Source organism: Notolabrus celidotus, chromosome 4, assembly GCF_009762535.1.
Source record: "Notolabrus celidotus isolate fNotCel1 chromosome 4, fNotCel1.pri, whole genome shotgun sequence".
Lineage (NCBI taxonomy): Eukaryota > Metazoa > Chordata > Actinopteri > Labriformes > Labridae > Notolabrus > Notolabrus celidotus.
The window spans coordinates 24,536,323-24,561,259 of NC_048275.1; the positions used below are offsets into that span (position 1 = coordinate 24,536,323).

Sequence of the window (24,937 nt, forward strand, 5' to 3'; positions counted from 1 at the left end):
GTTTAAGTCATCTATTTCTTTTTAGTTATACAAATTAAGTCTTCACCAAAGTAAATATAAAGGTCTAGGAACACACCATAAATGTCTAGTAAGAAACATGTCCAGTCAAATGAGTTGTGTAGAGCTAGAATTTAAAAGTTAGCTGGCTAGCTACAGCTTTGCTTATGGCGTGTTCACAATAAGCCTGCTGGTAATAGTTGGATTACTCTGATTATAATATTCAAAACCAAATTTTACAGTGAAGCTTTTAAACGTTTCATTTCAGCAACTGCAAGAAGAATATTGAGATTGGTTTTCTCAAAGTACTTTTAATTATTTTACAGCAAATTTACCATTTACCACAAATTCTTGATGATGGTGTCTCAGACTTAAAGGTACAGTATGTAGAAATGGGGATATTTAGCGATATCTCATGGTCAGATTCTAGATGACTCTGATTACCCCTCTTGTCAGTGAAGCGACGGTGGCCTTAGAGGACCAGAAGTTGCATTATGTTGCGATGCATGATATGTATAATCGTCCATTTGTCAAGGTTGTAACATTAAAAATGTCTATCAATACAAGCTTCTCTGCGCACAACAAACAACCACGCTTTTTCATCTTTCAATTGGTGCAATTCACACAGCCACTAACTAAACACAGAAACACGAGTAAATAGTTTTTCTGGTCTGTGCTATGATAAAAACATGGCGGTACAAGATGACAGCCTCCTTGGAAGGGGAGCCACCCCTGTGTGGATGTAAAAGGCTCATTCTAAGATGACAAAATCCAAACAATTTTATGTTCTGGTGATTTTACGCTAATTCAAACATACTTTACAATACAATATTCCATTTCTTTCAAGTCTGTTCTAATAAATGCTGATTAATATACCACATCACACCTATAAAGCTGCTGTGAGGAAATTTTTCTTTAAACAGTGATCCCTTACCATAAAAGTTTCATGTGGAAATAGAGTGCTTGCTTCTGCGTGCTGTTATCAGTCTCATCTGTCACCTGCTCAACAGCAGTGTTTACAGACATTCAAAATAAATCTATGAAAATAAATGGTCTTCTCTTTGATGGCCTCTTCTGTTTTTGTAGGTCATGTAGAGGCATCTGTTTTCATTACAGTCAGTTATAAAACCAGCCAAAAACTCCTCACAGGAGCTTTAAATATCAATGTGTGCATGACAAGAGTCTTTCCTTTTTGATAAAGCTTATAGTTAGAGCTGACTCAAGCTTGGACCAGCTTTTGTTATGCTGCTATAGACCTAGACTGCCGGGGGAGCTGGCGCACTGACACACTGGGATCCTAGCTCACCCCCTTCCCCCCAACCCCCTCATCACTTACTTTAACTCTGCCTGTCCCATTAAAGTTACTAACCATAGACCTTTCTGGAGTCCCTGAGCTCCATTGTCTCATAGATTCCTCTGAGCTGCCGTAGACATCCTCCTGCTGCGGATGATCTGGACTCCAGCTGATGTGGACGTGCTGGACTCCAGCGGCAACAGCTTCTACTACTCGTCTCATCACTAGCACCTCTCTCTCTTACTCCCCTCTATCTGTCTTTCCAGACCCAACTCGGTCGAGGCATGACGGCTGTCTAACATGAGTCTGGTTCTGCCTGAGGTTTCTGCCTGTTAAAAGGAAGTTTTTCCTCACCACTGTAACTAGCTAAATACTGCGATGTGCAATGCTCATGATGGATTAAGGTGGGGTCAGACTGAGTCTTACCCTGTCTTGAAGTTGGGTCTCTGTTCATAATTTGACATAGAGTGGTCTAGACCTCCTATTTTTGTAAAAGCATCTTGAGATAACTTTTGTTGTGATTTGGTGCTATACAAATAAAGATTGATTGATGATTGATTGATTGATACGGCAGAGGCTGCTATAAAGACAAAAAAAACCAAAAAACATTATTGATCTAATTCAATAATGTCAATATCAAATATTTCTGTTTGGTATGCAAGCCCTACATTTTCTGTAGAGACAGAGCGTTCAAAGCCACAGGCATTGACAAAGCCAGGGTTGAGTGTGGGAGGTGCTTATCTATCTGTGCACTTCTTAGCACAATGCTGGGGAAGACATTGGCAGGACGAGAGACGTTAGCAAGGCAAAGGAAAAAAAGTGGCAGCCTGAACAGTGTTGCAGAGGCATAAAACCTCTCACTGAATATAAATGGGAAAACCTGCGAGATAGCTCTGTGGAATAGATCATCTGTCACTGCCAAGTTTGTATAGTCTCAGCAAGTTTCCCAAGAAAAGAAAAAAAAAGAGGCTTTTGTTCGTTTGACTGCAAATTCAGAAGTCGTGCAGCAGAAAAAAGAAGCAAGACACTGCTTGTTCCTCTGAAATGTTACTTGATTTTAGGATGTAGAAGCGGCCATGTCATACCCCGGGGATGCCAATTTCCCAGGTGATCCATTGTTTTTCAATCTGTCTGTGTGGAAAAGGCCCAAATTAAACCAAACTAAGAGAGAGTGGGGGGGGGGGGGGGGGGGGGGGGGGTTCTAGTTAACAACAAGCATGCATGGCGTTAACTAGAGCTCGTCAGCTGTGATACCTGACACTGAGCCTGTAAGACAAGCCAAGAACAGGAGAGAGAGCGAGAGAGAGGAGGCCTGGCAGTGACGAGGCGGAGTCGCTGGCATCCACCCTGCACAGCCTTGCAGGCAAACACACAAATACTCATCGCACAATCTTTGGAAGAATCTCGACTAACTCACATCAGGGAAAGCTACGGACGTCACCAACACACTCTTGAACATGTGCCATGCAAGTGCACACGAACACACACGCGTACTAATGAGGAGTGCATTTGTTAACAGAGCCAACATCATAAAAACTCCCTCACTGTACCCTCGCCTGCCTCTCTGTTCTCACTGTTTCCAAGGCGACTGCAGCACATTGGTATTCTGAAGGGACACTTCATAAGCAATTGTGAGAGAAAAAGAAAGAGAGTATGAAAAAGAGAGAGGGAGAGAGAGCAAAAAAGACAGAGATGGTGTATAAAGTAAATACATATGTGTAGAGGGAGCAGAGAGTGATAAAGACAATATTTCAAAGTAGAGTGTTCACAGAGAAAGGTTGATGGCAGTGAATATAAGACTGTACACCCATATTGACACCATCTGTCTTTGTTGTTTATGTGGCTACTGATGTAACAATGCCATATGCGATTAAGCACATCCATGTGTGCTATTTGCTAAGTGTCACATACAATGCATGTATTGCACGTAAGTAATCACACGACTCAAAGTAGATCTATTATGAAAGCCTGTGATGTTTACAGATGTGACCTGTGCAGATGCAAGATAAGAAAAATCGTCCTTACCCATAAACTCGATGCCCAAGTGATCTGTCGTTCCAGGCAGCAGGAGGTGGGGAGAGAGAGGGAAGGGGGAGAGAGAAAATTGAGTTATTATTAAAAATAGTGTGCGTTAGCATTGTGTCACAGCGAATAGCCAGATCATTACTGATTTGTTTTTCATACAGGCTGCTGTATCGGTAGTTTATCCCCTGTCACATGGAGTCAGAAGACACATGCTCGTAATGATACAAGAGAGACGCACACATGGAGACGCACTTTGTTATGCTTTATTAGTGGTGATGATGCGTTCGCTGACTTTAAAACAAACCTTGACCTAATTTTACCCTCAAAAATCTTGAAAGCTCATTTGTGTAGTCAGCATCTCCCATAAGATGCTCTGAAGTGAGTTTCTGTGTTTGGTTTTAAAAGCTTGTCATGCTTTGTATGAAGAAATAAGGACCTAGCAACATATGAAGTCAGTTAAGGGATTGTTTGCTCATTCTAACAGGAATAACTTGTCCAAAAAGCCCTTCATTTTATTTCTTTGTTTCATGTCTCAAAAAAAAATGCAACACTGAAAACAACACATCTTTAACTCTGTCAGTTTCACAGTACACTGAAATAAACATATTCATATTGGTGCTTATTTTTAATTCACAGCTTCTTCTCATTAAAACTTGGTGTCTTCATTACCCAAAATGCAACTCAACGATGGACAGCTTGGTGACAAATTAAGTGTGTCAAACAAGTAAATACCAGAGACTGTATAAAACATGGAGAGGCGTTAACTGCCTAACACTTACTTTAACCGAGGCAGGCCTTTCGCTTCCTGAGCAAAAGCTACTGTCTGTTATCTTAGCCACGCCCTTTTATTTAATTATGCTGATTATGCATAATACAGTATAAGATGATAGTTAATAAAAAATGATACCCCATGAAGTTTGTACAAATAAAGAAATTAGTTATTGAGGCTGTCAACATGTTTCTTTCTGCAGTAGTAAATGACATTTAAACATGAAACCTAGAGGAGATTCCTTGGCTTATGTAGCCATCCTCAGGACACTCAAGCAAAAGCAGTTGCTGAAGGTTGCTGCGTGGTCAACAAAGTCAAACCTTGAAACTCATGTTGTTCATTGACAAAGAGAGAAGTACAGACATGTGCCCATATTCAAACACACACACACACACACACACACACACACACACACACACACACACACACACACACACACACACACACTGGAGAAATACATTACTGCTGCACAAGTCTTACAGTAAGAAACATTGGCATAGTTAACTTACAACAAACAGACTTTTCAAAGCATGTTGTCCCAACTACTCACGATACACTCTGACAGCTTGGTCAGAGGTGCAGGTGTGTTATGACTACCTCACTTGAAGTGAGTAGTAGAGATACAGGAGTATGCACACACACTCATACTACACACAGGCCTGCAGGCCAATCCTCAATGTATGAACTGGCTCCCTCTCTGACACTACAGACAGTTTTGTAACAAATTTCAAGCCAAGATTTAAAAGGAATGTTGCAGCAACGATATTACTGTATTTATGCAGATTTGACCAATGTTATTCAAGGACATTATATTCACGCTGAAATTAATGTATGTCATACTAGAAACAGTATTACTTCAATTTTCATTGTAGATGTGTTTCATATCTATTTACAAGGGTTATTCTGAATTCCTTGAGGCGATTTGTGATTTAATGCTTTTAAAATAAAGAAAAAGGAAAATTCTTTCTGTTTGCATTCATATTGCTTCAGCCCTGATAGAATCTAGATTGAAACAAATGAAGGGTAAAATTATTCTATCCTTAAAAAGCTTTGGTCACTGCTTCAGTGACTTGGCTCTACATGACTGGACATATCTCACTGACTAAGAGATCGTCTAAAGGAAGTGCTGAAGTGTTGTCTATGGTATCACTGCTGACTTTCACCACACTGACAGTGACTCTATCTCCTGAGTGGCCCTGCCCTACATCTTGGAGTGGGTGAGCTGGTCGTTTCTAATGCCACAAGCTCTGTCCAATCTGCCCCCAATCTTTTTTCGGGGAATGTTAGCAAGGATGTAAGCGGATCATTTTTCACTTTACCAATGACCCAGAGACCTTTCTCCTCCGCCTTCTTGATTTCTCTCGTCAAAAATACCTGTGATGTGGGACAGGAGGAGATGAACAAGATAAATGCTGCACTTACATAAAAGCTTTTGGAAACATCTAGTTTCTGGTGTTGACAGCTATTTGTTGCCCTAACAGTTTGAAAAAAACATCCTCAAGGAAAGTCAATAGAGCTATAAAATGAAAACCTTTGGGTTTTTTTTTTTGCAGATGGGTAAGACTTTTTATTTGATCTATATAGTATGAATATGTACTGTAAGTGTATAAAGTAACCAAAGGTTCTTTGGTAATTAGGGAGTCAGACCAAGCCCAAACAGAAAACTCAATGACCATAGATTGCCCAATAAAATTTGATTACAAGCTCCACAAGCATTGTTTTATGATTTCCTTCCCTTAGCTTTAACCCTGTGTTTACTTTTTTCGAATGAAACAAGAATCCTGTATCTCAATCAGCTATTTGGCGCTCCAGTTAGTTCATATTTTTTTATCTTTGGTGACCATGTTGACCTCTGCAAAGCCACAAGAAAATGACAGTGTGATCTATCCTCTGAAATTCTGCAGTTCTTGCAGCCCTTTGGGTAGAACTATAAGTGCTGCCACTGCCAGGGTTAGAAACTCAATTTCCCATGGAGCTCAATGAGTAGAGTCTAGCACTAAAGCTGCCAAGGTTAGGGATTTCATTTTCTGTGTAGCTTGGCGGGTGCAGCATATATCAGCACCAGCACTGTCAGGATGTGAGCTTCAGTTCCCATCGGGGCCACTCATATTCAAGATGTATGCACAGCTGCTACTGTAAACCACTTTAGATGGAAGGGCCCACCACGTGTCATATGTTAAATGTGTTCTGTGGGAACTGATGGCCTTTGACTCATGATGTTGGCAGTCAGATACCCCAGAGATGCCATACCTGAATCCAAACCAGGCTGGGAACTTGTTTCACCATCACAAAAGGCTACCTAAGAGAGGTTAACCATGACGGAGAAAGACTCCTGACCCATCAAGTTCAAAGACGGGCATTCCTATATTCCTCTGATAAACTTGTATCAATTCCGAATTTACCCCATGCGTATTTCCTCTAAGAGTGATGGTTGGACTTTGTTGAAGAAAGCTTTCAGTTTCCTCTTGCACCACCTCTGTAAAGTTATGTCTTAAGTTAGGATGCAAAGTAGGGTTGGGCAATATATACCAAAAATCATATCTCAATATTTCTTTTCGATAAATAGTGCTAAACAATAAACATCTTGATACTTTTTCTGAAGAAAAAATCCCCTATTAGCCTACACATTTCCAATACAGTATTTTCTCTGGTCAATAAGCATGTTACTGTGAGTGGTTTTTAATGTAAGCAATTGTTTTACTGAGCATCAGGTCTGGAATCTACAAAATGTTCAATCAAACTCAGAGGAGATATTCCTGGAGCTTAAACTCCGTCCTGAATGAGACATGACCTTCCAACTAGGCTATGTTTAAACTTAAGCTCTTCTATGTACAAGTACAGTGGTGTTATACCTGGATAGTGTAAGTCCTGCATTCAAATACCCAATCCAAAGAACTTGAATAGGAATTACTAAAGGATATCCCAAAATTAGTACGAGTATAGATGAATTTAAAAAAAAAAAAGCATTACATTATATAGTACGTGTGTGATAGTCAAAAGAGGAGATATTTCCAAATTAAAAGTTTTTTTTAATTGGTAAATACTTTTTGATTGGATTTGTGATAAACTCCAGAGAAATGTTTTAATATTGTTAATGTATTATTTTGTGTTGTAATTTATGATGAATCACAGCAAATTTCCATTTGTATGTTAAATGTATTGACAACTTATATTTGAATAATTATATATATATATATATTTTTTTTTGTAAATTGTATACTTCAATTAATTAATTAAATTGTAGAGTTTTTGAGTATGCATTCTGATTAATGTGTCACAATTGATTTTTATTAAGTAAAACCAAAGACTTGTACCAACTTTCCTCTTTAAGATTATGTTCCATGATGGCTCAAAGTGATGTTAAAATGGAGAGTGTAATAATAACTTGAATGTATTCCAACCCAGTGCTGTTAGGCCCTCTGTATCTGTTTATCTGCTGTTAATGTACATTGAATCAGACATAAATGGAGTCTGAAGCCCATTTAAATAATGTCCTTGAAATTAGCAATTACCTATTCGTATAAACCACACACCATACAGGAACCTAGATAAAAACACTAAGCAAATCAATGTGCCGTTATATATGAAAGTAGATACTCCCTACTGTGTGTGTGTGTGTGTGTGTGTGTGTGTGTGTGTGTGTGTGTGTGTAGCAGTTGGTCTACAGCCTGAGGCAGAGGCAGGTGTGGGTGGCAGGGAGTCTGTAGCATGTCGCCCTACTTCCCTTCCCTGTGGATGCACACATGGTGATGAGGAGTGACTTGATTTGTATGTATGTGTGTGTGTGTGTGTGTGTGTGTGTGTGTGTGTGTGTGTGTGTGTGTGTGTGTGTGTGTGTGCGTGCGCACGCACGTGCGTGTGTGCGTGCGTGCTTCCTGCTGCTGACTTCCACCTCTGGAGTGAGCCTCAGTGGCAGACAGATTAGCTGACCTCCAATGGGACACACACCCTGCTGATTTACAGACTGCAGTCATTGTCAATGTGACTCTATGTTTCATAATGTTTTCAGGAATTGATTTGCATAACATCAACCTTTAAAGCTGCCTTAATATGTATCATTCTTTCATTTAATTAAACTTTGACGGTAATCATAGTTTCCTGGTCATTCCAGCACAACCCAGTCAGACCAATCTGAATCTGAATCAGACGACTGGTGAAGTTATTCTAGTTTTAACCATCAGGAAAGGACTCACAATCTACTACACAAACTGAGAAGTTCTTGCTTAGAGCATAATTTCTTTCTGGCGGACACATTTAAGCATGAGCAGTGATGTACATAATCTTCTTTTGTAAAGGCTGTAGCCATGACCAGAGCAATGCAGCTATGTCTATGTGAAATATTGGAACTATAAGTGCATTCTGTCAAAGCAGTGCTGTTAGAGAATAAAAGAGATGGCAGCTTTAGATTCAAAAGAGGAATAATACAAACAAACTCTTCAGGGTTACATATTATACTGTGATGAATGCTGGCTGAAAGCTGTATCACTGAGCTTCAGCCACTTGATTATGTACCTTTTATTGGTGGATTGTGGCTGGTATCTATGGGATTACCTTGGTCTAATTAACCCCCTATCCATCAATAAGGAAAATGTCAGCCCTGCTGATTGGGATTCTTTAGTATGATTAATTTCATGTGGTGGACCAAAGGGCTTAGTGTTTGATCTCATGATATTCTGAACATTTCTAAAATGTTCCTTGTGCTTTACATACAAATGCACAATCAATACGAAACACCTAATATATCGCTATATTAACCAAATTATTTTTGAGGAGTGGAAAAATGTTACTGACCAATGTACTTGCTATACAGCGTGTGTCTGTTGTGATACATGACATCCATTGTTCTGTGTTTAGCTGCTTAAAAAAAACGGAATGTTTAGTTAACCTTTACAGGTGTAAAGTTTGTCACTACACTGTGTTAATATAACTTAGTAATGCTACATTCAGATCAATATACCCAATAACTGTTGACTGCTTGGCATGCAGTACCTTTAAGTTTATTCTGAAGAATTTCCAAGAGTGTTTCTTGGGGATTATTGCAATAATAATAACAATCATACATTTGAATAAAGCTGGCATATTTGTCCACTCCCATATTGATAAGAGGTTTAAAATCTTAAAAAATATCCCTTTGAGGTACACTTAGAAGAGACGAATACAGAAATGTGTGATTAATTGCAGTTAATTATGGACAATCATGTGATTAATCACAATTTGAAAAAAAATTATTATTTGACAGCCCTAGGATATACATATATATGTGGAAATCCACAGTATATGTAAATGGATCTGACGTACATACGTGAACAAAGCACCCAAGTAGTTGTTAAACCCCTGTTTTTCTTCAAATTTTTTAAAAGTTTCTTTTTCCTCATGATCTCTATAGTTGATTTTTTTTCCATCATTTTGTTTCATCTCTTCTTTCATTTCTTAAACTTGAAACCTTGACAGAAATACGTATGAAGAAAACCCTCAAAAATTCAAGATAAAAGTATTTCTTGTTTTTGCTGTGGAGTTTTTTTCTGTTGAATTGATATGTTTGATATTATCTAATTTGGGTTATGCCAATATTTCCTCAGTTGACTACAATATAAACTCTATGTCACATTTCAGTTGCACTTATTAGGACTTTTTTTGATTAGGCTTTCTGAGGAAACTCAGCATCCAACTATTTCTGCTCCACTCTTTTTCTGGCATTGCTCCTAACAAGGCACTTCTCCTCTCCAGATTCCCCAGTGAGGCCTTTCTTTAATACAGATAATGTTTGTGTTTATGTGTCTTCGAGAACACTGCCATACACACATACACACTGAATAATCTTTTTCCTTCTCTTCCCTCTTACAGATAAAAACTGATTTATTCTGCAGATGGGCATGAGGGAGTGATTGCATCATGTTCACGTCTCAGACTGACTGATAGCTTGGCTCTCCATGTGTGCAGAACAGAGAAAACGCTACATGCTATTTCCAATTAGTGCTCAGCACTCTTTAGAGAGCTGGAAATGAATTGATATTTTGACAGATGGTAGCTCTGAAGGAGTGGGGGGAAACTAAATGATGGTGTTCTATTGTCCACTTTTTCAGTCGTGATGAAATTCTGCATGAATAAGGCACACAGCCATGTGATGGAGAAGAGTCAGCGTCTCTCCCTTCGGCTCTCCCCTGCTTTTTGTTACATGATAATTTGTTGTTTACAAGATTTTCCAGGTGCAGGTACAAATCCATTGGGATCACAGCTTGTTTTTTTGTGCAGTGAAGTAAATGAAATACAAAAACACCTCAAGCATTCACTATTATCAGTATTTAAAACAGTAATATTTTAATATTGATGGATTCAAATATTCGCCTAAAAAGCTGATGTTATGTGTTCAGAAAGCGAGACGATATATTTGAAAGATTTATCTCCTCATACAAGGGAATCCACAGAATATTGAGACTAGCAGTTTGCACCCTGCTGACACTTATGCCTCTACAAATTGTTTTATAATATTTTTTCACAGAAAGTAATCACTCATATTTGTAACAGGGAGGTATCATACCTTTGTCTTTCACCGTCTTGTTATTATCATTACACAAAGTCTTCCTGACGGTAGTTTGTGTGTGATTGTAAGTACTTTAAAACTCAATTTTGTACTCATGTTGTAGTTCAGAGCCTGTGCTTCTGTGCTTCTTCTTCTTTTGGTATATTTTTTACATTCCCTTTTGCCCCTCCTTCTCCCCTTTTTATACAATTCCCCAGTGGGAGAGGTGTATGTACTTTAGTTCTTGCGAAGTGTTTATTTAAATCCATCTCTTTACTGTTTGAACATATTCCTTTGTGTAAACATAATTTCTGTCCTTCAAATTTATGTTTAAGAATTGTCGCAGGATTACACTTCTTTTTAGAGTGTTTGCTGCTTGCTTAAAGTTTTTAAGACTTAAGCTAACTCATGCGTATATATTTATCTTAACTGTGTTAGAGCTAAAGGAGGAAGTAGAATTGTAGGGGCTGACATTAGAGCTAAAACAGAGGTTTTAATTCTCTGAGTTAATCAGAATAAATAGCCTGAATTAAAAAAAATAACAACAGAAGTACAGAAAAATCAGTGTGCAGTGCAAAATTGTTAAAGTTAGTCTTAAATTACTCTTCTAAATTATTTTAGGTTACATGTCTGAGAGAGACATCTTTTGACACTCCTCAGTCTGACAGGGTGATCTGTGTGTGTGTGTGTGTGTGTGTGTGTGTGTGTGTGAGTGTGTGTGTGTGTGTGTGTGTGTGTGTGTGTGTGTGTGTGTGTGAGTGTGTGTGTGTTTAGGTGTGTGTGTTTAGGTGTGTGTGTGTGTGTGTGTGTGTGTGTGTGTTTGTGTGAGTGTGTGTGTGAGTGTGTGAGTGTGTGTGTGTGTGAGTGTGTGTGTGTGTGTGTGTGTGTGTGTGTGTGTGTGAGTGTGTGCGTGTGTGTCTTTAAAAATCCCCAAACAATCTATTTCCTGGATGCCATTCTCAGTCGCTGTTAAATTTGAATGTCGTCTTTCACGAACCTGTTTGATCATTTCATCATTTGTTGTCTCTCCCTTAAATCTCTCTTTTTTTTGTTTTTGCCTGCAGCAGTTGCTATGGAAACAAGGTATCTGTATCTTCTAACCAAAGAGAATCTCTTTTATCTGATCCGTCTGCTCTATACCTATACAACAGTATTTGTCAAAACAACAACACCCTTGGGTGGGGAGGAGAGGCTACTTATAGCTTATTTAACTACCTGAGATCAACTTGAGGTAAACACTCCAAGAATAAGCAAGAGGCTTGCTTTCATTCCTTTCAACACTGTGGTTGACGCTTTAGTTTTCTGACACTTATTGACATCTGTGGTTGTTTGAATGATTCTTTTGTTGAGACTAAAATGAAAACTAGCCCTTTAATTGGGTGAAGAACAGTGTCCCTTTTCAGACTGCATCATGTGTCTGTTTTGAACAAACTGCAACTTTTTAAATCACAATAATAGAGCCCAACCTGAACTTTGGTTCAGAGTATTTAAAAGTTGCTTTAGTTAGCAATTTAATTGAACTACTTTCCTTGTCAGTTTGTAAAACATACAATATCAGGTAAAATGCAACATGCTGAATAGCCAGATGGAGACATTTAAAAAAAACAAACTTCACTAACAGCGTCAAACTTGGAATGTACTGTTAATGCATTCTAACATTAAACAACAAAAGACTTACAGGTGTCTGGTATTTTCAATACAAAGCCAATGCAGTTTAGCGTGTTCTGCACTAATCATCCAGCACAATAACAGCATCAGCTGTTTCTTTGTCGCTGCACACTCTATTGGAACTAGTTCAACTTTTGAAACACCGCCATCATCGACCAATCAAAATCAAGATTGCGGTGGACTTCTGATATCAACTCTGTCAACTTTGCTGCTGCTAATGCCATGACACAATTTCTATCAGTTGTTTTTGCTCTCCTTGTAAAATGCCTTTGCCACCAAGGATGAGGTTGTGGGCACTGCCAACAAACAGCGTTAATGGACACAGACCCTTATTGCTTTAAAAAGTATTTAATTCTGTCCTCTTTTGATTCTATTCATTTTTAAACTCTCAAACAGCTGACAGCTGACATCTTGTTCTTACCATTCCATTTCAAACTACTTTCTCCAAAGCAGTTTGAAAGAAAATGTTTCTGACAAGTCCCTGAACTCTCTCTTGGATCACCAAAATGTGTAGACATAATAATAATAAAACATGCAAAGACCATAGATAAATCTAATGATCAATGGAATCAGGCATACTTTATACCCATTAATCAAGACAATAACAGCCATCATTTTTCAATAGGACTCTCATATTCAATCACATTTGGTGTTCAACAAGGCGTAGTGCTTGACCTCATGATATTCTTCCTACACTTTACTTTTCTCTTTGATTTGTGCCTTTTATAGCTTGCAAACTTCACCTTTTCACCTGATTGTGACACGAAGTGGCTGCCTTTGAATAAAAGATAGCAGCTCTAGAGTAATTTTGCACAGATTGTTGCACAAAAAATATAAGAATAGGAGTTTTAAATCACTGAAAATTTCATAGAAAGTAGATAGCCATTTTTAATATTGTATTCTGCGTTATCCCTTGGCCTTAACTACTCACATATGTGCATTTCTATCATTTATTCTCCATGTGATGGCTTAGTCCATTAGACATCAGTAAAATCAACCAAACGAGAACCAACTCCTTTAATTTTTTTGTATTAAGCCAAAAGAATAATTCAACCTTCACCTCCATTTGATGGCAACCATTATTCCACGCTTACTGCCATGCATTACAGCAAATTGACACAAAATGAGACAGAGAGGTCTAACCATTCAAGACTACTTTTAACGGGCTCTGCTTTTGTTTGGAGTTACAGGGTTGAAATCATTTTCACTCTCAAATTAATTGACTGAACCTTTTGGTGCTGCAGAAGGACACATTTTACATTAGTGATGTTTCCTTGAGCCTTGAAGATAAATGGGTCTGAAGTGTATTCATAAGCTGCTCATGAAAGGTGGGAGAAAGGTTATAAAAATCTATAGTACGAAAGACATTTTCAATGTCAGAACACGGTGATTATGCTCCAGTTTCATCTGGATTTTAAATTAGGTTCAGAATTATTTTGACTGGCAGTAATTTGTCCAATCTGTTGAGGCTGCTGTTTATATCAGGTGCTCTTCTGTGGGGAGAAAAATGCAGAAATAAATAGTCGGTGACAACTTCTGAGTCACTGTGGGAACGCCTACAGGGAGCTGTCAATCATTATCAGGGTCGCATCTCTGAGCATCTCTTCCTCTGTGGCCCTCGGGCTAAAACCCTACACACACATCACATTTGTGCTTTCTATTCACCCTTTTCATCCAGTGACACCTTGAGCCCTATTTTATTTTTTATCTTCCACAGTTATGCACCATCAATTTGTGATGTTTAGTGTGTACCTGAAGTTATTTTCCTCGGAGATGCAATTTATCTTTTCAGATTTACCCACTTTCCTTCTACTTATACTCCAGCTTGTGCATTTTCCATAATATCTTCCAAGAATGGCTCTGAAAAAAAGATCCACAAAACAAGTGTGAGCTTGTTGCGCTGGGCTGCAGGCAAAACATATAGGTGGGAGGAGAAGAAGTCCCAGTCACAACAGTTACAGATAAAAAAAAGTATAAGAGTGCTTCAGCTTTAGAAAAAGCAAAACTTCAAAAAACGTAATGTTCTGTGGATGCTATGCTATCCTGGTCTATTGAGGCTCCTGCTGGTACAAAGACTCTTCTGTCTGTATCTTCTAGGATTTGTATCTTTCTGTATGATTGTCTGAATCACAGCACGAAAAGGAGACACCAATGTCTACCATTGACTGTTTATACATGGCTGAACACAATTCTTCTATCTATCTTTATATATAGGCTGGAGTCTCGGTCTGCTGACCTGGTTGGTAGGACACACAAAAAATTACGTAAATGAAGAAGCTGCAGAGCTGAGATAAGAGATCAAATGCTCTCTCTTTAACTGTTGAGTCAAGTTCAAACTAATTATTATCGCAACATCTTCCACTGGCCTCTCTTTGCACCCTCCTAGTTCGTGAGCATGTTTCCAGGTTTGTCTTAACACAACCTCAAAAAACAAAGCTCCACATTCACGAGACCACCTCTCAGCTTATCAAAAAATGTGGGGGGAGATTCCAATTTTGCTCTTGTTTCATCAGCTTCTAGGGTAAAGAAAATGATCTGTCAAAGAGTTTCCCTTTGATATAATGTTTTATGCCTATTAGTCACCATGTAAATTGCAGCCTTTTAATTACTCTGTAATTCATCATTATCGTACATCACAATATTTTACTATTTTACATTACAGAGGACTTAAATGAACCCTCTTTCCCTTTGAATCGGAGATGACTGAATTTAACTTCTAATAATGAGGACACAACCCTTTAGCATAATCTATAAAATAATCATTACCAAACATACCTGATGGTAGCTTGTAAGCTAAGGACCAAATCTGCATTAAAAAGCCTTCCAATAGATTCAAGTTTAAGTTCTTAAAGGTGTCCATAGCAGTGATTACATGACTTTGCAGAAATGTAAAGGAGAAATTGAGCCAGCCAGCCTTCAGATGTAGCAGAGGAAGGTCAGCCAGTGAATCACTGATGCCTCTGGGGCTTTTTTGGAAACCAGGAGGAAGGAGAGAGTGAGAGAGAGCAAGAGAGAGAGAGAGAGCAAGAGAGAGAGAGAGAGAGAGAGAGAGAGAGAGAGAGAGAGAGAGAGAGAGAGAGAGAGAGACACAGAGGTGGCTCGCCGACAGGCTTTGCAAGGATGAATGAGTAAGAGAGGAGGAGGTGGGGAAGAGTAAACTGTTCCCAAAGCAATGAAATGAAGACGGAGGCAGAAGTGAGGGGGATAGAATAGAGAGAGAGAGAGAGAGGCAAGACATGTCAAAAAGAGAGTTTGGGTAGTTCTGGTAAGCGATAAGGAGAGTTTTAGCAGGCAGTACATGAAGGGCAGGGAGGACTGACACAGAGATAAAGACGAAAGAGGAGGGGTGAGTGGAAAGATAGCCGGATGGAGACAGACAGAGGGCAACCCATGATTCAGCAGGGCAGGGCACATGTCGTCTACTTAGTTCACATACAGTTTGAGATTGTCAGTCCCTGTCGCTCATTCTGTCCATCCCTCCAAATTCGCTCTCTTTTCCATTACTCAGAGTGAAATGCCAGATAAATAACCAATTCCTCCACTCTTGACTTAGACATTTTAAGGTAAGCTCAACCAGCCTACATATGGGGCACAGGAAGTTTATAGAGTTGAGATGACTGGATTTGGAAAAGTAGTTTTTCTCCCTGTAAAAGTTTCATTTTAGTGCTCAGCATTCCTCAACTTTGAAAGTCGCCACATGTCAGTCTTAAGTATCTCCCGCATCGTCAGCAATTGGTGATTTAACAGCACAGATGAAAAATCAACCACGGTTATCAATGATGTGGAGATGGAATTACAAAAGTGCAATCAGTGCTGTAGCAAAGCAAGTTGACCTAAAGGAGAAAGTTTTAAACTGTTTATTCAACTGATATAACCAAGGTTAATTTCTTCTAGAGACAGATAATGCCGCTTCTTCGATGAGTGCGGGTGATACGGGAAGGTTTTATATATTAACACTATTTGTTAGTACAAGGCACAATATCTGATAACAGAAGTAAGATAATGGATCAAGAGAGTTAATGTGAATATATGAAGTTTGATTAAATGCCAGTTCAGTTTAACAGGATGATTTTGCAATACTTTTAAAAGACTAGAGTAGAAAAAACGCTGCTTTATTTTGAGGAGTCAGAGCTATAGCATAGAGGTCATTGACCTGGAAACAAAACTTTGTTCCATGCTTTATATGTGTTTAATTATTGAAGAAAATTCTTAAAAATTCAAAATGCAGGTGTTTTCTGTGGCAGCGTCTCCTGTTCGAAAGGTTTGTGCTTTTGTGCAAACTGCCAGTCTTTGAAACTCTCTTCATGGAAGATGAATCTGACACTTTCTACTGCAGTCTGAACTGACTTATTCAATGTGTCCTCTCTATTTGATTTTGTTCTTTCTTTCTTTGTAATTGTTGGGTTAAAATGTTCACATTTATCCAGGAGAACTCTATGACGGTTGTTCAGTTGTTCTGATCTTTTTATACTAGCAGTTTAAACCTTCTTTTTTTAGGTCAATAAAACTGACAAATCTAAAGTAGATCCCATTAGAAAGAAGCGCCTAGCAAGGTAATCTGAGGATAGCTGGAGTTATTTTTATCGCACCGGCTATAAAGGACCAGTGTTCCCCTTTAATGCAGTGCAGTTTAATATGGCCATGCAACCTGAGCAGTGATCCTTGATCAGTACTCTTGTTCCCAGAGGTTTAATGACTACAGGATGCTGGAGTAGAGCTACATCGACAGAAGGTTCAGCAAAGGCAAAGCAGCATATCTTTATATACCTGGAGATTTATATTCATTCAAGCTGGGTGGGGGTGGGGGTAGAAAGGTACAGAGGGGGTGGGGGTAGAAAGATACAGGGTGGGACACATTTAGTCTCTTAAAAAACGAGACAGGGGTAAACAGGGGGAGATGGTTGAGTGGATTTTTTAAGGCTGTGAAATAGAACAGGACAGTTAATCCACTATTTTAACAGAATAATGCTACTTCTGGACGTAAACAATGCGCTTTGATGCTTTCTCTGAGTTTTGCAAATTAATTTCATAGCTAGTGTCAGCAGCATTTGTTTAAGTGTGCATAATGTATCATAATTTAATGCTACCTGAAAGTACCAGTTAGGTTCAGTGTGTGTTCAAAGTTCTACTTAAACCTTTGCTGAATGTTTCAATCAGATTTTTGGCAGGTCCTCTCAAAGATGATTTGGAAAACTAAAATATTATTCAGTTCTACTTAGTTTGTTGTCACTTAAAGGCTGCAGGCATATACGAAGTGTGTTATGAGAAGGAGAGAGACACTGAATCGTGACACACTCTGGAAGTTTCTCTCTGTAGAAAAGAGATTTGTACAGAGATGATACCTAACTGACACTGTCATCACTTGCCCTGTCCTCCCGTTGACGGACAATGACGCTATCCTCAGATGTCAACTGGTAAAGCTTTAGGAAAGGAGCATTAAAAAGCCATCAGGACAGGGCAATTTCAAGTCATTTTGCTCCACTCTCTCTGTCTCAGCTGACTGCTGAGGTCCGCTAGGCCATTAGCACGTTTTCCACCTGCCTTGGAAGCAAGTTGTCATAATCGTTTAGCTCAGTGGGGCTGTTATACAAAAGACCATCATTAGATGAGACAGTTGCTTAAATCTTTAAAGATGTGAGCTTACATGCCCTAACACACACATCTATCTGAATCACAGTGGAAAAAAAATGAGCATGTCCTGTGATGGGCAAACTGGCAAATGGTACAGCATCATTGCTCGTGTCTAATCAGGTAATGTTATCTTCACAACCATTTGTGCGCCCATGTCCTTGTTGATTCTAAAACAAGAGTTGGTCAGGTGCATTAGATGCATAGCCATTTGATGGCCGACGAAAAAAATCTGTTCCACTGTGCCAATAAAAAAATGAATAAAATAGGACAGAAATCTAGTTGAGAAACATTTGTTATTTCAATGAGGTAGAATTTTACTGATGTTTCAAGGTATATAGAGGTAAGTTGAACCACTTTATCATTTGAAAAAATGCTTTAAATCAAAAGCAAAACTCAGGGATTAAAGGTGCTATACAAATCATGATTAAAGTTGCTGTTTTATATTTTTGATACCTTGTTGTGTTTCCTGACTGACAACTGGACAGTAACAAGAAAGAAACCAAAATATTATACACGTTTAAGGAATCGCTCCTCTATTTGGAGTTGTACATTTGCTGTCTCTTTACTTCTTCTACACTTAAACTCAAAGGCACAGATTGTACTTTTGACTCCACTGAATATAGAGAACATATTCAGTTTGACTACTGGCAACTTTTTAGATCCATATTAATTATGCAGGTTGTGATAAATTATGAAATTGTGTCAGAATATCTTCATTAGTTGCTAGGGAAATTAAAAGGCTACCCAGCAATATGAAAATAAAGGAATACAATTTAGATATCTTAATTAAAATGAACTCAACCTTTACCAGCTGTAAAAACAAAGTGATGAACACACTAATATATCAAAAATTATGATTAAATAATAAAAATATATTTTCCAAAACGTAGCATAGACACTTGCCCCCATACAAACCTTACTCTCAAACTTTTACATTCAACTCTGTACAATTTAAGTACAGGCAACAGAGCAGTGTTTCATGGCTTGTTTATAGATAATTAGTTTGGGGAAACAGAAATGACAGAATCTATAACCAGATGGAGAAAAAGAGGAAACATTGAAGCAAACATTACAAATGGAGAAAAAAAAGAGGGATGTGCCCCAGTGAGAGAAAGCAGCAGAATTGCATTGCCTTGTCTGCCACCATTGCCCAGTTATTAATGACCTGTGACTGGAGGGTGGGTGCAAGCAGCGGGCACACCAGCCTGCACGGCTCTGAGATAATCTGCATCCCACTGCCATATTCTTCACTAAGCACCAGCTGACAAGACCCATACTTCACTATAAATTGGGCCTTCCAGATCCATTAAGGTCTGTATGTGGGCACAGCTAAAAGTCATGATCAGATGCTCAGTGGAGAACAGAATAATGAATAAAAGGTAAAAAAATGCAATGCTGTGTGGAATAGATGACAAAAGTATTGTTTTGAATATTCAATCAAAAACAATTTTGTAAATATATTTGGAAGCCTGGTCGCATCGGGGCACACGCTAGATGAATTGTTGCAATCATTATGAATTTCTAGTCTTTTCTCTCCCTCTATTCTGATTGCTTTCTTTTCCTGTCCACTTCTATAGACTGGTGGAGGGTAAATTGGCCTTAGCAATCAGTATCCATTAGACTCCACTGCAATAGTCAATTTTGCATTTCCCACTGAGTTCACCTGCAGTGAGAGGACTATATTTTTTTGAGGTGATATTATAGCTTCAAGGTTTTTCCAATTAAAAAGGGACTAATCCAGTATTGATTCTGTCGTCATAGGAAGCGTGATATATAAAGGAGACTCAGCTTTATTAAGATTGCTAAAGCTTAACAGAAAAAATAATGGGATCAATCTATAGACAAAGAATAACAGTAGATCCAATACTTTCAGGGCTGTAATTCCAATGTAATTTATTTACAATCATCATTCTGTCTTATGATATAGAAGTTACGGATGTACTCTCAGGAATCCAAACGAGGGGCCATATCTGCACACAGCAGCAAACCTTGTGTCAGTGTATGATGTTGTCCTTATTTTCACCAGCTGCAGCTCACAGAAATAGCAGCAGCGATAATGCTGTTCAGTGAAACGGCAGTGATTCTTGAAGGCAGTTAAACAGGCACTGTGCTCTGATGTTCTGCATTGCTGTGGTGGAGACTGAGCATGGGTCAGCGTGAGCGAGCCAGAACCAGCCCAGCTGGCCACAGAAACACACCTGCAGCTAATTAACCTCTGCCAATACGCGTGTTTCAATAGGAGCTGACAAGAGTGTGGTATCTGTAGCAAACTGCCAACGCCCTGCTGTACACCTGGAACCTGGAAACGCTGGGTGTAAACGACACTGCCACTTTCAGACCCCGAAATGGAAACTTTATATTAGCCTGAGGACAGGTGAACTGCTCCAAAAAAAAGACATACTGATGCTGGCAGTTCTCTCAGCAGTTAAATATAAGCTGCAAGAGAACATGCTTCTCTGCAGAGCTTAAAGTCTAAAGCACAGTGAAAGTTGAATGAATATACATGTTGGGAGCAGGACATTTCAACTGGCAGTAGTCACCTATAAGCTGTCGACAGAGAAGGTGGTTTGTCATGCAGCAAGCAGCTGTGTGTAATACCAGGCAAGCTCAGGCTGGGGAAAGAGCTTCCCTGGGAATCTACTGCTACTATCTACAGCATAAAGTATGGCAAATGGAATATGAATTGGTACAGAGTACATCCCAGCATATAAAAATATACTCCACATATTCAGCTCGATTAGAAACAAACTCGCAAGACATGATTCAAATTTCAGTTCCCGTGAAGTTCTCTTAAAAACCTCTCAAACACTAATCCAAGGAAAAACTGTACCAGAGGGATGATTTAATCTGGTAATGAGGTAAATGCATATGAAAAATATGCTCTATAAACTGATGCTTGATTGAGAACAACACAATAACAGTAACCCTAACAATGCACAAAATATGGACTTCACCAACTTCTGGAAAGTGAAGCAAACATGCTCTGCAGAGATGTTGCTAAAAGGATCTGTGCTGACAGTCCCATAAGAGGATAAAAGCATGTATCATTAAATGTAAAAACCTGATTGTATTTGATGAGCATCACAACTGAGGTAATAATTGATAATCTGTATTTTCAGAAAATTGGAAGTACCCAAAGTAAGCTTTTCAAGTACTTAGTTTCTCTGAGATTTACTTTGAATACCTCGTATTTGTACATAAAGGGCAGAAGGCTAATGAACTTCACCTATATTTAAATTTGCTCTGGAAATCTGCCTGTAATAAGAGTCATATTTACTCTAGGAAACAGCAGCTCAGAGAATGTGTTATGAACTGTAATCTAGAGCACAGTCTTGCATGTGAGCACAAACACATCATCTAGTGAGAGAGGAGATGCTGTGCACTATTAATGGATTGTTTTATCTGGTTTCAAAGAGACCTGCTTTCAAAGAGAGAACTTGTTTGTTGTTTATAATGGGTAGTCTCAATGTGAATGTTGCCATTTCCTTCACCCCGGACACATGCCAATTATACATGTCTGGGCAGCTTGAGCTTCACACAAAGCAGGCAATATAACTTCTAATATTATTAAGAAGCTGATCAAAAACCTAGATCAAGGTTTCAAAGGCTTTCAGTCTGCTTCCTGTGATTGTTAGGCATTAAATAAACTCACATCTTAAGAGCGAGACTAGCTCAGACCCCTTCCTGGCTTTGGTATTGTGAGGATGTCAGGCAAACAAACTTGACAGTTCTTTATCCGTATCCTGGTAGGCTGGATTTGCCCTGCCACAATAAGTTGGTCTAAGCGGGAGGGCTGAAACCAGAGTTGATGCTGGAGACATCAAGTACTTCTGAGGGGTAAGCCAGTTTCTTTTCCTTCTCGTCTCTCAGACGGTGTGAATTCAACAAGATGTCTCCCAAGACTATGCTTCTCACTTCCAAACACCGTGTGAGAATGTCAGGATGGAGACGTGGCCATGCAGAAGCACAATTGCAAAAATGTGGAGCACAGAAACAGCACGTACCCTGGCAACCAAACAAGCTCTCACATGCACTTAAAGAAATGTGCTAGTTTGATTTGACTAAACTCAACACAGGGTATTTGGTATTCAAGCTCTATAGCAGCAGTTGCACAGCTTTCTAATAAATCTTATTTAAAAACAATAAGGATGAGTGACACCTTTATCTATAGCTGCAGACGTACTGATCTCAACAGCCTTCTGTGATGTTCTGTGCTATTGAAAAAAACATTTGCACCATGAGTGGAAGACTGTGTTGGACTAATCCATGTCTCAAGTCATAAATCTGAAGATTTTAGGATTGCCTGTGATTGCAGAAGTTTTCATTGATATGTCCACTCTGTATAGATCTGTGTCTTGAGTTCATTGAATATTTGAGGTTTTTTTGTTGTTGTTGTTATTAACGTCCTTGATACTGACTTTACTAGGTACTAGAGATGGACAATATGGGAACAGGTGTATCTAATGTATTTCAGTACTCACTCATTGCTTATCAATACTTCCTCTCTGCATTTCACCGTTTTTTTTTTTTCTCTTTTTTCAGCAGTAACACAAGGCTGAAGGACAAATGTAACTATTTGCACAGTTGTACATTTACAACATGTATCACATTCACCATAGAAAACCACTGTGATAATCCAAGGTTACCTGCCTTGCCTTTCCCTCATAAGTTGGTCCATGATAAAAGCATAAAGCTTAAAGCCATTGCACATTTTATGCTTTCTTTATATCTTATGGATTGAAACATGCATAGGCACATCTGAGAACCCGGGGTTGTATTCTCTGGGAGATTGGACTTGCATGATTACTGCGGCGTTATCATCTGTGGTGCATACAAAAACCTGTCAAGCATGAAATCAGATCTCATAAAGATAGTGTGAATTAAATTTGTCTCCAGATTTAAATCTCTAAATCTCTTGCTCTCTCTTTGTCTGCAGGGTGTGATATGATGCATGTACTGTACTGTAGATTAAAATATGCTGATTTTGACTCGGCCTTGCAGCAGCGCTGTAAAAACTAGACTGTCCCAGCTCGTAGGTCTTTGATTCAGAAGGGTTCAAAATGATTTTTTATGTGGCCTGAGACAATGATTGCAGAATATAAAAGTTGCAAAGAAAGAGAGTCAGGTCAAACAGAAAGAGACACATTCAAAGGGAATACATTAGAAGTCATTTGCTCCTGAACAGTGCATTTCTCTGTGAAAACTCAACAGAGCGGGTAGTGCCAATCAGCGAGCTTCCAGTTTGAACAACAAAAGATGTCTCAACAACTGGAGCAGTTTGAAGTCAGTTTCTTCAGTAATGAAAAGATTTGACACACTCTACTGTATGTTAGGATGACAACACAAAGCCTTTGTAGCTTTCTGACAGATTCAGGAATCCTGAACAAATCTTTGATCTCAAACACATCCCATCAAGCCAGTTAGGTGACGAACTCCATGTTGAGACTTGTCAGCATTTCTGAGAAGTTTATCTACATTAGTGGGTTTTTGTGTTACCCCTGAGATCTTCTCTTCTGGTTGTGGGTTAGTTTTCATACATGACTGTTTAAGTCTTAATAACTTTGTTCAAGACCTTTCAAGCTCGGCTCCCAGCTGCATCAGAGCTCCTTCTAACCCTCTATGAACCAGATGGGGTGAAAACGCTGTCTATGCACTGAATTTTGGGTGATTATAAATAAGTCTCTATTGATCGATGCCCCAAGGCATTATTGCTTCTCCAACAAAAACCTAAGGATGGACTTTTTTAATTTTGTGTACATGTTCTGAATATTTTTCTTTAAAATTCAGGTTTCTGCTCATGTATCTTCAAAGTTGCAAAATTATCTTATGTCCCACTTTCTAACATCAGGCTATCACATATTGATTTACAAGTTCTCCAAACCATTGGACCACAAACATTTTCTATACATTGCAACCCACAGAAATGTTTTAGAAATAAGTTCCTCTGCCATTTTACTCCCTTTCCAAATTCATACAGGATAAAACATAAAATATAAGCTCTGAAATAGTCAGTCTACTCTTAAGCGCCAAAAGTTATTGGTTAGGGTAAAGATTAGATTAGATTAAAAAAAGATTAAAACAAGTATTGTACTTCCTAAATAACGTATCATTGACCAATATTAATGTTTATTGTTCGATTGCATCCTTACTACATTAATATGGGATAAGCACAGAAAAGCAGTTTTGGTGCTGACTGTTGTGTAATCTCTGTATTTTAAAGCCACATTGGGATATAACTAAAAAATACTAAATCACCAAAACTTTATCTATTGCACATATCCATCAAAGACATGTATACTAAAACTTTGGTGATCTTTTCTCTAAAACAAATTTTAGCCAAATTTAGCATAAAATATTTGGTGCCTTTGGAAACTCAGGGACTACCGCCTTTAGAGAACAGTTTAAACTTCTTTATTCCTCAAGCAAGTTTGGGAAACACCTACTGGTCAAGGCTTCTCAAATCTGATTGATCTCCTAACATTAAAAGGTCATTTATGGTTTGTTCTGTTGGACAAAACAAGACATGTAAGATTGTTTGTATATAAAGAACTTGTGGAAGGAATCCCTCTGCATGTTTTTGGTCACTTTTTGGTTTAACTAATACTAGGTTAGAATAAGAATAAATGGGTTTTAACTCAGCACACTAATTACCCTGGATGAACTGCACATCTTTAAACTGGTATTGAGTAGGGAATAATAAGGTTTCAGCTTTGCTAAATGAATGTGGGATGCAATAGGCAGATGTACAACCGAGCAAGAAGGTTGTATTTCTGTTATAATCAGTCCTTGCTGCCTCTCTTCCCTCTTTTATTTTGTAGCTAAATGGTGATAAGACACTAAGGGGAATACTGAAACACAAAACGCATATATCGGTATTCCATCAAAAACTACATTTAAAAAGTTTTTTGCCCCACTTTTAAGAATGTTGCAACAATTTAACAATTAAATATTTCTTGCCTTTGAAACTCCATTGCTCAACAAAGTCTAAATTACCTAATTTTTCAAACAGTTATGAAAACATTTGAGAACTTTG

General features: G+C 38.5%; 1 protein-coding gene across 1 annotated transcript in view; it reads right to left on the minus strand.

Annotated features, from left to right (window-relative positions):
- LOC117811119 (pro-neuregulin-3, membrane-bound isoform) overlaps nucleotides 1-24,937 on the minus strand; it is a 439,329-nt gene that overhangs the window by 50,970 nt on the left and 363,422 nt on the right. The window contains exon 5 of the mRNA XM_034681194.1: nucleotides 3,317-3,340. Within this exon, the coding sequence (XP_034537085.1) occupies nucleotides 3,317-3,340 (24 nt within the window). The remainder of the gene's footprint in view (nucleotides 1-3,316; nucleotides 3,341-24,937) is intronic.